The following is a 13,391-nucleotide window of genomic DNA, read 5'->3' on the forward strand; positions in this document are numbered from 1 at the left end:
TTTATTGCAGCATAATTTACATACCATAAAATTCATCTATATTCCGTGATTTAATGATTCTTAGTACACTTGCAGGGTTGGGCGACCATTGCTACACCAGTTCCATTTCAGAACATTTCCTCCACCCCAGAAAGACCCCTCGTTCCTGCCCTGTTCCCACCCTCCATCCCAGGCACCACAAATGCCTTTTCCTGGACACTGAGTGTGGATGCAATCTCACTTGTGGTCGCGCTCTGCTCCTCCCTCCCGCCCAGTGCGCGGTGCTGCTCTCCTCTTTGTGGACCACTAGCCTCCCATCCTGCCTGCCCAGCACTTTGCTCACCTGCGTCCGTGGGCGACAGTCCAGTCCTTGGCACTTGGCTGCTGTGAACATTCCTGTGCAGGTTTTTGTGCAAACGTGTTTCATTTCTCTCAGGTATATATTTATGAGTAGAATTGTTGGGTCAGTGGTTGGGTACGTTCGTGTTTAAATTTTTCAAGCAATGGCCAAACTCTTTTCCAAAGTGGCTGCGCCATTTTACCATCCCGTTAGCAACGTACGAAGGTTCCGGTTTCTCCACGTCCTTGCCAGGGCGTAGCCATCCTGAGGATGTCAGGGGGCATCTCCTCATGGATTTTTGTTTTCTTTGTTGTTTTCTTTTGGTTGTTTTTTGGGTTTTTTAAAAATTTTTTGGCCGCACCGCGCGGCATGCAGGATCCTAGTTCCCTGACCAGGGATCAAACCTGCACCCCCTGCAATGAAAGCACAGAGTCTTAACCACTGGACCGCCAGAGAAGTCCCTCCTCATGGTTTTGATTTGCGTTTCCCTAAAACTAACGACGTTGAGCAGCTTCTCGTGTGCTCATTGGCCATTTGTACGTCTTCTACAGAGAAATGTTTATTCATATATTTCACCTTTTTTTTTTTGGATTGGGCTGCTTGTCTTAGTTTTTAGTTATACAAGTTCTTTATGTATTCTGGATACAAATCCTTTAGCAAATATATATTTGCAAATATTTTCTTTCAGTTTGTGGCTTATCTTTTAATCTTAATGTTGTCTTTTGAAGGGCACAATTTTAAATTTTTTTTTTTTTTGCGGTACGCGGGCCTCTCACTGCTGTGGCCTCTCCCGTTGCAGAGCACAGGCTCCCGACGCGCAGGCTCAGCGGCCATGGCTCACGGGCCCAGCTGCTCCGCGGCATGTGGGATCCTCCCAGACCGGGGCACGAACCCGCGTCCCCTGCATCAGCAGGCGGACTCTCAACCACTGCGCCACCAGGGGAGCCCTAAATTTTTTTTTTTAATTTATTTTATTTATTTATTTTTGGCCGCATTGGGTCTTTGTTGCTGTGCACGGGCTTTTCTCTAGTTGCAGCGAGCGGGGGCCAACACTCGTTGCGGTGCACAGGCCTCTCATTTTGGCGGCCTCTCTTGTTGCAGAGCACGGGCTCTAGGTGTGCGGGCTCTGTAGTTGTAGCTCATGGGCTCCAGAGCGCAGGCCCAGCAGCCGTGGCGCACGGGCCCAGTTGCTCCGCGGCATGTGGGACCCTCCCGGACCAGGGCTCGAACCCGTGTCCCCTGCGTTGGCAGGTGGACTCCCAACCACTGTGCCACCAGGGAAGCCCTAAAATTTTGATGAAGTACAGTTTGTCATTTTTTTCTTTTATGGACCATGGTCTTGGTGATCTGTCTAAGGATTCTTAGCCCAAGTTCACAGAGACTTTCTCCAGTTTTCTTGTACAACTTTTGCTCTTACATTTAGGTCTGTGATCCCTCTTGAATTAATTTTTGTGGGTAAGATAGAGGTCTAAATTCATCTTTTTTCATGTGGACTCCCGTTGTCCCAGGGCCATGTGTTGAAAAGACTGTCCTTTCCCCCACTGCATTGCCTGGGCACCTTGGTCAGAAGTCACTTGACCGTAAGGGTGAAGGTTTATGTCTGGACGTCAGTTCTGTCCATTGACCGATGTATCTGTCCTTACGCCCCTGCCACACCATCTGATTATTGCAGCCTTCCAGTATGCTTTGAAACTGGAGATTCCTCCGACTTTGTTCTTCTTTTTCAAAATTGTTTTGGCTAATCTGGGACCTTTGTATTTCCATATAAATATTTCAGGATCAGCTTGTCCATTTCTGTCCCCCCAACAAGGAAAGAAAACAAGCTGCTGGGATTTTGTGAGGGATGCATTGACTCAGGCTGGAAGAACCGCCATTAGCAGCACTGAATCCGCTGATTCGTAAACGTGACACATCTCTCCGCCTATTTTTCTTTACGTTCATCTATGTCCGTATTTTTCAGTGAGCAAGTCTCTCACTTTTCTTAAATTTATTAATAAACGATCAATGATTTATTATTGTTTAATTCGAATTTGTTTATTAATACATTTGTTACATTCTTTTATGCTATTATCAATGGAATTGTTTTGTTTTCTTCACTTCAGAAATTGCTAGACTACGGTTGAGTTTTCCATGTTGATCTCATCTTCCTTGACCTTGCTGGTTATTTCTGAGGATTTCTTAGGATTCTCTATACACAGGATCATGTCGTCTACGAATAAATACAATTTTACTTCTTCCTTTTCAGCCTGGATGTGTTTTCATTCCCGGCAGCAATGGCTGAGGGTTGTAAACCCTCCCCCTCCTCGCCAGCACTCTTTGCTCTGTCTTTCTGGGTATAGTCATCCTAGTGGGCAGGAGGTGGCATCTCACTGTGGTTCTGTTTGCATTTCCCTAATGAGTGGTGATCTGGAGCATTTTTTTCATGCACTTATTGGCCATCTGTACATCTTCTTTGGAGAAATATCTATTCAGATCCTTTACCCATTAAAAAATTGAGGCAGGGCTTCCCTGGTGGCGCAGTGGTTGAGAGTCCGCCTGCCGATGCAGGGGACACGGGTTCGTGCCCCAGTCCGGGAGGATCCCACATGCCGCGGAGCGGCTGGGCCCGTGAGCCATGGCCGCTGAGCCTGCGCGTCCGGAGCCTGTGCTCCGCAACAGGAGAGGCCACAACAGTGAGAGGCCCGTGTACCACAAAAAAAAAAAAAAAAAAAGATTGGGGCAACTTGTCTTTTTATTGTGAGTTATTGAGAGTTCTTTATGTATTCTGGATACGACTCCCATGTCAGACATCTGGTTTGCAAACATCTTTTTCCCATGTTGTGGGTTATCATGCAGTTTCTTGATGGTGTCCTTTGAACACGTACGTTTAAATTTTTTTTTTTTTTTTTTTTTTTTTTTTTGCGGTACGCGGGCCTCTCTCTGTTGTGGCCTCTCCCGTTGCAGACCACAGGCTCCGGATACGCAGGCTCAGCGGCCATAGCTCACGGGCCTAGCTGCTCCGCGGCATGTGGGATCTTCCCGGACCGGGGCACGAACCCGCGTCCCTTGCATCGGCAGGTGGACTCTTAATCACTGCGCCACCAGGGAAGCCCATACGTTTAAGTGTTGATGAAGTCCAATTTACCTATTTTTTCTTTTGTTGCTTGTGTTTTTGGTGCCATATCTAAGAAGACTGCCTAGCCCAGAGTCATGAAGGCTTATTCCCATGTTTTCTTCTAAGAATTTTATATTTTTAGCTCTTACAGTTAGGCCTATTATCTATTTGGAGTTAATCTTTGTATATGTTTGGTAGAATTCAATATGAAGCCCATCTGGGCCTGGAGTTTTCTTTGTGAGAGGATTTTTTTGTTTTGTTTTGTTTTACATCTTTATTGGAGTATACTTGCTTTACAATGTGTGTTAGTTTCTGCTTTATAACAAAGTGAATCAGTTATACATATACATATGTTCCCATAGCTCTTCCCTCTTGCGTCTCCCTCCCTCCCACCCTCCCTATCCCACCCCTCCAGGCAGTCACAAAGCACTGAGCTGATCTCCCTGTGCTGTGCGGCTGCTTCTGTGGGAGGATTTTTAACTACTAATTCCGTTTCCTTTGGATATAGAGCTGTTCAGTTTATCTATTTCTTCTTGAGTGAGTATGGTGTTTTGTGTCTTCCAAGGTTTCAGATTTCTTGGCATAAGCTTGTTCGTAACACTCCCTTGCTCCCCAGTTAATGAATTGATACCATCTCTCTTGTTCTTAATATTGATTATTGGGGTCTTCTTTCTTTTTTCCTGACCAGTCTAGTGAGAGGTTATCAGTTTCATTGATAAACAACCAACTTTTGGTTTCATTGATTTCTCTATTGTCTGTTTTCTATTTCATTAATTCCTATTTTGTTTTGTTTTGTTTTGTTTAAATTTATTTTTGGCTGCGTTGGGTCTTCGTTGCTGCACACAGGCTTTCTCTAGTTGCAGCAAGTGTGAGCTACTCTTCATTGCGGTGCGCAGGATCCTCATTGCGGTGGCTTCTCTTGCAGAGCGTGGGCTCTAGGCTCACGGGCTTCAGTAGTTGTGGCACGCAGGCTCAGTAGTTGTGGCTTGCAGGCTCTAGAGCACAGGCTCCATAGTCGTGGCACACAGGCTTAGTTGCTCCACGGCATGTGGGATCTTCCTGGACAAGGGCTCGAACCTGTGTCCCCTGCATTGGCAGGTGTATTCTTAACCGCTGCGCCACCAGGGAAGTCCCATTAATTCCTATTTTGATCTCATTATTTCCTTGCTTCTGCTTAGTTTGGGTTTAATTTGCTCTCCTTTTTTAGTTTCCTAAGGTGGAAAGTTTCTAACGTTATTTCAGACCTTTCTTTTCTAATATAGAAGTTCATTGCTAGAAATTTCCCCCTTCATACTGCTTTAGCTGCATCCTACAGATTTTGACATGGTGTGCTTTCATTTTCATTCAATTCAAAATACGTCCTGATTTTCCTTTTGAGTTCTTTTTGGACCCAAGAGTTATTTAGAAGTGTGTTGTTTCATTTCCAAGTGTTTGGGAATTTTCCAGAAATCTTTCTGTTATTGATTCTAACTTAATTCCATGTGGTTAGAGTCATACTTTGTGTGTCTTGAATTCTTTTAAGTTTTTTGAGACTTGTTTTATGGCTCAGAATATGGCTCAGAAGAGTGTGAATTCTGCTTCTGAGTGGAATTGGGTGGCATTTTCTATAAATGTCAATCAGGTGAATTTTGTTGACCCTGCTGTCGAGTTTGCTATATCCTTGCTGATTTTCTGTCTGCTTGTTCCATCAGTTATTGACAGTGGTATGTTGAAATCTCTGATTATACTTGTGTTTTTGTCTATTTCTGCTTTCATTTCTATCAGTTTTAGCTTCATGTATTTTGAAGCTCTATTATTAGAAGCATAAACATTTAGGATTTTTATGTCATTTAATTAACTGACTTCTGCAATCCCAATCTTTATGCTATTGTTTTAGTACATTTTACATTCATGTATCTAATAAACTTTATGATACATTGTTATTATTTTTGTTTAAACAGTCATTTATCTTTTAAAGAGTATTTAACAAACAGAAAAGGAAGTCTCACCTGTTCGTCTCATCTGCTGAGTTACCATTTCTGGTCCTCATTCCTTCCCATGGATCCAGATTTCCATCTGCTACCATTTTCCTTCTGCCCAAAGGACTTAACTTTTAACATTTCTTGTCATATGTGTCTGCTGGTGATGAATTCTCTCAGCTTTCGTACATCTTGATTTTGCTTTCCTTGATAGACATTGTTAGCGCATACAGGATTCTGCCTCATCTTCCAGGTGAGCTTTGTGGTGTCACCTTGTCTGCGTTGTTTTCTCTGAGAGATCTGCTTTCATGTCCCTGTACAAATGTCCTTTTCCTCTGGCTGTTTTTCAGGTTTTCTCTTTTTCACTGGTTTGAATAATTTGATTGTGATGCGACATGGCGTAGTTGTCTTCGTGGTTCTTGTGCTTGGAATCTGTTGAGCTTCTTGGATCTGTGGGTTTATAATTTTCATCAAATTTGGGAATTTTCCAGCCATTATTTCTTCTGATAATTTTTCTGCCCCCATCTGGGGGACCCAAAGCAGTGGGTAGCCTCTGCCCCCACTTTGGGGACCCCAATTTTCCATGTATCAGGCTGCCCCCCGTCCATGGAATCTCTTTCCCACCCTCCCTCCCTTCCTTTTTTTCTTTTTTTCTCACAGTGTCTCATTCTGGATCATTTCCATAGCTGTGTTTTCAAGTTCATGAATCTTTTTTTCTGCAGTATCTAATCTATTGTTGATCACATCCGGTGTGTTTTTTCATCTCATGGTTTTCACCTCTAGAATCAACTTTGTTCTTTTTTATTTTTATTTATTTATTTATTCATTTTCTTGGCCGTGTGGCAAGCAGGATGTTAGTTCCCCCACCAGGGATCGAACCCGCACCCCCCTGCAGTGGAAGCACGGAGTCCTAACCACTGGACCGCCAGGGAAGCCCCACCTTTGTTCTCTTTTATATCTTCTATGTCTCTACTTAACTTTTGAACACACGAATACAGTTATAATAATAACTTTCAAAAACGTCCTTTTCGGGACTTCCCTGGTGGCGCGGTGGTTAAGAATCTGCCTGCTAATGCAGGGGACATGGGTTCGAGCCCTGGTCCGGGAAGATCCCACATGCCGCAGAGCACCTAAGCCCATGCGCCACAACTACTGAGCCTTCGCTCTAGAGCCCACAAGCCACAACTACTGAGCTCACGTGCCACAACTACCGAAGCCCACATGCCTAGAGCCCATGCTCCACAACAAGAGAAGCCACCGCAACGAGAAGCCCACGCACCACAACGAAGAGCAGCCCCCGCTCACCGCAACAGAGAAACCTGCACAGCAACGAAGACGCAACGCAGCCAAAAATAAATAAATTAATTAATTCAAAAAAAACCCAAAAACCTACTTAAAAAAAAATGATGTCCTTTTCCACTGTGTCAGTTCTGGGTCAGTTTGATTGAGTTTCCTCCTTGTTATGGGCCATACTTTCCTGCCTTCTCTGCCTGGTAATCTTTGATTGGATGTCGGACCTTGTGAATTTTACCTTGGGGGCTAGAGACGCCTGTGTCCCTGTAAACATTCCTGACCTATGTTCTGGGGCGCAGTTAAGTTGCTTGGAGACAGTTTAATCCTCTCAGATCTTGGTTTTGGGATTTGTTGGGTCTGCAGGGGGCCTCAGTCTAAGACCAGTCACCCCCCCATTACTGAGAATTCTGCTCGACCTGCCCTGACTTCTGAGTTCTCCAGCCTGGCTGACAGGACGAGCAGGCCTCCCATCCTGCTGGGGCCTCTCGTTCTCCCCTCACTCATGCTCTGATCTGTGCTGCACTGACCCTGAGGTGCCCCTCTGCTCCGCTCCTGCGTGGGCCTGTCTACCAGCCTCTACCCGACCCGCTCTGTACCAGCCCCGCACGTCCTCTCAGGGCAGGAACTGGGCAACTGTGGAGTCCGTCGTGTGTTTCCCATCCTTCGGGAACCGCTGTCCTTGCCTGACGTCCAAGGTCTTGAAAACCACAGTCTCATTCAGTTTCATCTGCTCTTTGGTTGCTCCGAGTAGGAGGGTCCGTGGGTCCCAGTGACGCCCTCTGGACCAGAACCAGAAGCCGATCAAACCACAGTTGTCTCTACACTTGGCTCCTTGTCTCCCCAAGTCCACGACGTGCTGGTGTTTGCCCTGCGTGTCTCCTTTTACGATCTCAGCAACTCGAGGCTGCACAGGGCCCTCACTGGCGCTGGTCAGCGCTCGTTGTTGACCCCGAGCCCCCGCATGCGTGTGACCAGGCCTGTGCTGGGTGCCTCGAAGATGTCGGCGAGTGGGTGGAGCCCATCCCCCAGGCCGAGGTGGGAGCTGGGTGGCCGTGTGCTCAGTCGGTCCCCCACGGCCCTGAGCCTGTAGCCGGTGAAGCCCTGAGGCCAGCCAGCAAGGAGAGGCCCTCCCAGGGAGTAGGGACCGGTCAGGGCCAGAGGCACAGAGGTGCCCTGCGGCCCGGAGCTGGACTCAGGTCGGGACTCCCAGGACGGGGTGGAGCGGGTAGGCAGAGGGTGGACAGTCGGCTGAGGGCCAAGAGGAGTGGTGGGCCCAGGAAGGTGAGCGGAGGGCGAGGTGCCCGTGCTCTTGGCCCCTGGCAGCGCCCTGCTCCTCCTGGACACTCTGCCGCAGACATTCCTCACGGAGGCTGGAGTGGGGGCTGGGGGGACCCAGGTGCTGCCGCCCCGCCCCTGCAGCCCTCGGCAGCCCCTCTCTCTCCTTCGGGAAGGTGAGGACGGCCGGGTGGTGGAGATCTCCGCGGGCATCCGATACACACAGCTCCCAGCCTACTTGGAGGTCAGCTTTTTCAAAGTGGACGATGGTCACAGAGAGACACCCATCCAGACCCCGTTGTGAGTAAGGGTGACCCCGCGCGACACCCATGAGGGTGGGGAGGGGTCCCTCCTGGACTCTGCTCCCCCGAGCCCCTCCCGCACCCCTCCTGCTCCCACCAGGACACTGCGGGCACTGGGGTCACGACACACTCTGGCGGAGGCGGAACCAAGGCGCCTTCTGACTGTGGGGTCCGGGCAGGGAGGGGGCTCCAGGCAGAGGGCAGGGAGGCAGGGAGGCCAGGGCTGCGGCGAGACACCCTGCCTGCCCCCCTTCCTTCCCACCACCCTGGTCTCCGAGCGGCCACCTCAGCCCTTCCTCCTACCTGGACCGGCCCCTGGATCCCCGTGTCCCCGCAGCCAGGTGTCACCCAGCTCCATGTCGAGCAGAGCCCAGCCCTGTCCTTCCCTCCGCAGTGCATCTCCTACCCTCTGTCCGGCCCCAAGTCCAGAGACCTGGAGCCCAGAGCTGCCCTGGGAAGTGCGGGTGCCAGCCCCCCACTCCCCGAGGGAGACCCCTGCGACCTGCCCGGTGCGTGGGGTTAACCAAGGGTCAGCAGTGGGCAGTGCAAGCTCAGGGGTGCATGGGGTGACAGCGGTGCCCCCGAGCCTGGGCAGGAGGAAGTGTAGTCGATCCCTGAGAACAGGGGACCTGGGAGACACGGGGCACCCCAGGAAGACATCCCAGACAGCTCCGAGGGGCGGTCACCGTGGCGATGGGTTAAAAGGCAGGCTGGGGGCTGCCAACCTGGCGTCCGGGCTGCTGGACGTGCTCGCCGTGCAGACCCAGGGCCCCCGGTGGGGAGGGGCGGGGTGGGCTGGGATGAGTGGTCCGGGCCACTGCACCGCTGTCCTGGGCTGTCCACGTGCACAGCCCTCGTTGCCGTGAACGCAGAGGGAAGTCGGTTTGTTCGTCCCCTGTGAGCCTGGCAGCGGGTGAGGCCCCCGGGCCGCTGGTCTCAGGGCTGTTTCTGTTCAGGGCTATCCCTGGAGGGTGGCAACCCACCGAGGCTGCTGCCAGCAGGAGGCCTGTGTCGGCCCAGACAGGACACCGCGTAGGAGCCCCCCCCCGGGCCCCCCAGGTCACCCCCGGCTCTGTGGGGACCTTGCGGGCCCGATGGTCACGCGTGTTCGCCTGGTTTTCCGACCGACTCCACCCTGCCTGGAGCACAGGGCCGACAGCACCTCTGTGTGCGCTTGGCTCCAGGTTCTTCATGGAGATGTGGCTCCGGTGTGCAGCAGAGCCCGCACACCCCAGGCCCGGGCAGGGGAGGCCTGTCTCCGTGGAGTGTGGGCCTAGCTGCGCCACGGGTCTTTTCTGGAATTACTCCCGGAAGCTGGTTTAATCACTGCAGTTCATGCTCAGGGATCGAATCCTCCCGCAAACCCAGGGCTCGCGTCTTCGGGGAGAGTGGGCATGTGAGTTAACAGAGGGCGCGTCCCAGCCGAGCGTCAGCTGATCAGCTGCTGGGGGTCCCACCTGGTCCCCAGGGCCCTCGACACTGTGAGGGCTGCTCGGTAACTGGAGCTGGGGTCCCTGACGGGCAGACTCATGCACACTTCGGTTTAGGGCCTTCATGCTCTCCTCAGCCTCTTTTTTTATTTTTAAATAAATTTTTATTTATTTACTTACTTTTGGCTGCGCTGGGTCTCCGTCGCGGTGCGTGGGCTTCTCATTGCAGTGGCTTCGCTTGTTGTGGAGCACAGGGTCTAGGCACACAGGCTTCAGTAGTTGTGGCACGCAGGCTCAGTAGTTGTGGCTCACAGGCTCTAGAGCACAGGCTCCGTAGTTGTGGTGCACGGGCTGAGTTGCTCCGCAGCATGTGGGATCTTCCTGGACCAGGGCTCGAACCCGTGTCCCCTGCATTGGCAGGCAGATTCTTAACCGCTGCGCCACCAGGGAAGTCCCTCTCCTCAGCCTCTTGAAGGGGCCCCCATCCCTCCAGTTAGGATTCCAGCCCTGGGCGCCGCCAGGTGGGTGTGGGGCACAGATTTGCCGTGTCCGGGGCCGAGCCAGACAGGGTGGCCGTGCGGTGCTGAGGTGAGGCACGTCCAGACTGAGCCCCGGGTGCCTCCCTCATGGGGCAGGCGGGGCCAGCCTGGCCAGAGACCCCATCTCTGCTTCCGCCTCAGTTTATGGAAGCAAATTTGGCTGCATTGTCGTCGGGGAACGTGCTTGTATTTCTGTGTAAAAAGGCTCACTGGGCGCCAGGCCCTCCGCCGGGAGGGCTTTCAGAGCCGCTAGGAGGTCTCGGTGGAATGCGGAATGCGAGCCCCGCGTCGCCGAGTGCGGGCCTGCGGGCTGGACTCAGCGCAGCTCAGCACGGGCACTGAGCTGTAGAGAGTGCCCCATAGGGAAGCCGAGGGGCACAGACCCGCTGGGTTCCGGCCGTCACCCTTCTGTGTTCGGCGCCCAGTCGGAGGGCCCTGGGTCCCCAGCAGGAGCATCTGGGGACCGGCCGGAGAGTCTCCATCATTTTCCAGCTGACCCTCCCTGGGCTTCAGTTTGCTCTTCTGCCAGATGAGGTGGTCACAGCGTCCACCTCCAGGACGGCTGACCGAGCCCCTGCGCCCCACTCCGTCCCCGTCTCGGGTCTGACCCGGAAAGTGCCCCCGAGAAGGGAGAGGGCCCACCGCCCAGAGCTCAGGGAGGTGGGCTCCCTTCTGCTTTTGCTCCTCCTATAGCACTGATGCTTCCCGTCGTGCGAGCGGGTTCACGCAGGACCGTTCCCGGTGAAAGTCTCCCCCCACGGACACAGCTGCAGCAGAGCATCTCCCCCACGATGACACTCGCCCTGCCCCCGAGCCTCTCGGACGTGTTGCGGGGAGCCCAGGTCGGCCCAGGGTGGTGAACACGCTGCGTCTGTCTGTCCTCCGTCTGTCCTGTGGTGCACGCTCCAGCCCTGCCGTGAGGAGGTGAGCGGTCAGCCGCCAGTGAGGAAACGGCTTCAACTCGGGGGCCCCGCACCCCGTCAGCAGGAAGGCAGACCCTGGGCTGCAGGCCTGCGGGGCACCCAGTCGGACCTGGGACCCTGGTGGGCAGAGCAAAGCCTCGAAGTGGCCAGAGGGGGACACGGGGCTGCTGGGCTAGGGAAGGAGCAAGCATTTTCTTTCTTTTTTTTTTTTTTTTCCGGTACGCGGGCCTCTCACTCTTGTGGCCTCTCCCGTTGCGGAGCACAGGCTCCGGACGCACAGGCTCAGCGGCCATGGCTCACGGGCCCAGCCGCTCCGCGGCATGTGGGATCTTCCCGGACCGGGGCACGAACCCGCGTCCCCTGCATCGGCAGGTGGCGTCTCAACCACTGTGCCACCAGGGAAGCCCTCTTTTTTCTTTTTTTAATATTTATGTATTTATTCGGCTGCACCGGGTCTTAGTTTTGGCACACAGGGTCTAGTTCTCTGACCAGGGATCGAACCCTGGCCCCCTGTACTGCGAGCACAGAGTCTTAACCACTGGAACACCAAGGAAGTCCCAAGCCTTTTCTAATTCTAATACAATGGCTTATTCTATGACTATATGGGGACAGATATCTTTTCTTTAAGTTTTATTTATCCCTCATCCTAAAGGAAAGCAGAGTGCGGAGTTCTGGGGCAGGCCCACATGTACCGGGATCAAAAACCAGGGGTCCTTTCCTCATAAGAGTGAACTTCTGTATTCTCAGAACCAGAGAGATAAACCCGTCCCTCTCATGCTCACCCCAGCACGGCTGTGGCCCTTTCTCCAGCCAGCACGGGGCCTGAGGGGCTCGGGTGGCTGTCTCTGCCTGTGTGCTAACTTGCGCGAGGGCCGTGAGGGGCAGGACGCGGAGGCAGAAGGCGGCCCCTGCTGAGTCCAAGGGCGGGGGCATCGCCGTGGGCCCTGGGAAGCCTGGGGAACGCGCCCTCGGGGCACCAGCCTCAGCCAGGATCCCCACGCGGACAGGTCTCGAAGAGACCCAGAGGGTTTCAGATTGAAAGATAATTCAGCACAAGTCCTGAGATAAACTTGGGCCAGGAAATCTCTGAGGTGACAGTTTCTACTGAAGCGAATTACAGGGACCCCCGCGCAGAGGAGTCCAGTGAAACGTCCGGCTTCCCTCTCGGCCCAGAGCCGCGGGCGCTATTGAATGCCTGCCATGACCGACGCGTGCCACAGAGCCAGACACAGGACGGCTCTCGCCGAGGCCTTGTCCCTGGGCCCCTTGCCCTCACCGGGCAGCTCCACCGTGGTCGCCCGTCTCTCCAGCTGACTCAGGGCACGGAGCTCACCGCATGCCTGCTGTGTGTGGCTTCTTCCTGGGCAGACCACACGCTAACAGCGAGGCTCCGCTGCTTCTCTCAACACAGCCGTGGCTCCAACTCCATCGACGTTTGCTGCTCACGTAAGTTCAGAGGCAGGGGCGACATCCCTGATTGCCAGGGACTCCCACTTCTGTTTCCTGTTCTGCTACTCGTGGTCCTCGAGGGCTGCACAAGCACCGGGCATCATGCCCCTATTCCAGCTAGCAGGAAGGGGGGAGCATAAGGAGCGAGGGGCCCTTCGCTTCTAAGCAGCTTCCCGGGGGAATCACTCCCACTGCCGCTTACACCTCATTGGCCAGAGCTTGGTTACGTGTCCACACCAGGCCATACAGAGACAAACAACGCGATTTGCCAGCTCAGACCCGGCTCTGCCATCAGAGGAGGGGAGGGTGGTCACCCAGCCGTCTGCCAAGCGGTTTGGAAGCCCGAGTCAGACACCGTGTCATCACGCTGCACTGCCGGCCCCTGCTGGGCACCAGCTGAGCGGGAAGCAGCCTGCGGGCAAGGATCCTGGCCTCCTGCCACCTCCGTGCCGGTGCCCCCCCTCCCGTCTCCTTTTAGGAAGCAGGCCCCGTCCGTGACCCCTGCCCGCCCTGTGACCTCACCCTGCAGCCCCGCGACAGGACTGTAAGGTCGTGATTAATGGGTTTGGTAAAACAGGCTGGTAGTGAAGATGCTGATTCTTTTAGACCAACGGGCGCCGTGAGGGTGTCGCAGCCTCGGGAGCTAATGAGGCCCCCCAGGGAGTGGGCGGCCCGCCAGATGGGGCAGGCTGGCTGGGGCTGAGGGCTGGGGGTCCGGAGCTGCCCCCCCGGCCCTGCCCTGCCCTCCTGCCATGGGGTTCACTCACTGACAGGAGGCAGTGCCCCGGGCCCTGAGCCGAGGCCCCGGT

General features: G+C 53.6%; 1 protein-coding gene across 1 annotated transcript in view; it reads left to right on the forward strand.

Moving 5' to 3' along the window:
• The window catches only part of MORN1 (MORN repeat containing 1), a 26,992-nt gene extending 15,676 nt beyond the window's left edge, over positions 1 to 11,316 (forward strand). The window contains 2 exon segments of the mRNA XM_060141995.1: positions 8,116 to 8,239; positions 10,904 to 11,316. Of these exon segments, the coding sequence (XP_059997978.1) occupies positions 8,116 to 8,239; positions 10,904 to 10,955 (176 nt within the window). The 3' untranslated portion in view covers positions 10,956 to 11,316.
• Positions 11,317 to 13,391: the final 2,075 nt, after the last annotated feature.

The sequence above is a fragment of the Lagenorhynchus albirostris genome, chromosome 2, assembly GCF_949774975.1.
Source record: "Lagenorhynchus albirostris chromosome 2, mLagAlb1.1, whole genome shotgun sequence".
Lineage (NCBI taxonomy): Eukaryota > Metazoa > Chordata > Mammalia > Artiodactyla > Delphinidae > Lagenorhynchus > Lagenorhynchus albirostris.